General features: G+C 49.4%; 1 protein-coding gene across 1 annotated transcript in view; it reads right to left on the bottom strand.

Annotated features, from left to right (window-relative positions):
- The window catches only part of LOC106530198 (uncharacterized), a gene marked incomplete at its 5' end in the record, with an annotated part of 2,613 nt that extends 1,595 nt beyond the window's left edge, over positions 1-1,018 (bottom strand). The window contains 1 exon segment of the mRNA XM_014025791.1: positions 6-1,018. Within this exon segment, the coding sequence (XP_013881245.1) occupies positions 6-926 (921 nt within the window).

The following is a 1,018-nucleotide window of genomic DNA, read 5'->3' as shown; positions in this document are numbered from 1 at the left end:
TTGGCCTTCCACCGCCTGCAGTCTGGGCATTTGGACTGATGACGTCGAACTGCTTCTCTACCTCGAAGTATCCAAAAGCTTCGGCGWATGTCGGCAAACAGTCGTTCAGGACCAGGATGGCACAAGCGTCGATCATAATCCTGTATCAGTAGTCTGGTGAATGGGTGGTGTGGATCTAAAACCACTGGATGTACTGTGCCAAACTCCAGATCCTTAGCGTGTCTCAKTCTGCCACCTACCCTGATTTCTCCTGATTCACTCAACTGTGGTGCTAAAGCACGCAATCTGCTGTTAGCAGCAACTGGCTTACCCAATCTAAGAAGTTTGATCTCATCAGGGAAGCTATCATGTTGCATCTTACTTACAATCTGCTGTTCCGCATGGCGGTAGTCTTCAGCAGTCAAACTTAAATCCTTTCCTACTACAGTTTGTAGCTTCTTTGCAGTGGATTCAAGTAGTTCCTGCCAGTCTTGGTAGGTTTCAGATTCTGAGTTCRAGGTAGTGGTGGCTGAAGTTGTACCACAAAAGACTGACTTCCGTAGCTCTGARGGCTCCTCTTCAGATGGGRACATTGGCTTAGTAGGCCAGTGGTCCTGGGTTTGGAGTAGGAAAGAGGGACCTTGGCTCCATCTGTTTGGCTTGGACAAAGCCTGCAAGGTCTTACCCCGAGTGATGTCATCAGCKGGATTGCTGGCTGAATCAACGTAACGCCAAGATTGTGGATCTGTTAAATCCTGAACCTCTGCCACTCGGGTGCCCACAAATACTTTGTAGCGACATGAGTCCGAWAGTATCCATCTTAACACTGTGGTGGAATCTGTCCACAAGGTGGTAGTGTCAATCTTCAGGGTGAGTTCTGCATTTAGGAGCTTAGCCAACTGAGTGCCGGTTAAGGCTGCAGATAGCTCCAACCGAGGTATGGACATTTGGCGTCTGGGCGCTACACGCGAGCGAGCWATGAGGAAGCATAGATGGATTTGGCCCTGGCTATCTTCAGTCCTGAGGTATGCAACTGACC

The sequence above is a fragment of the Austrofundulus limnaeus genome, unplaced genomic scaffold (genome assembly GCF_001266775.1).
Source record: "Austrofundulus limnaeus strain Quisiro unplaced genomic scaffold, Austrofundulus_limnaeus-1.0 Scaffold5, whole genome shotgun sequence".
NCBI lineage: Eukaryota > Metazoa > Chordata > Actinopteri > Cyprinodontiformes > Rivulidae > Austrofundulus > Austrofundulus limnaeus.
Note: the sequence above shows the minus strand (reverse complement) of the source record. Positions and strands in the feature narration are given on the sequence as shown.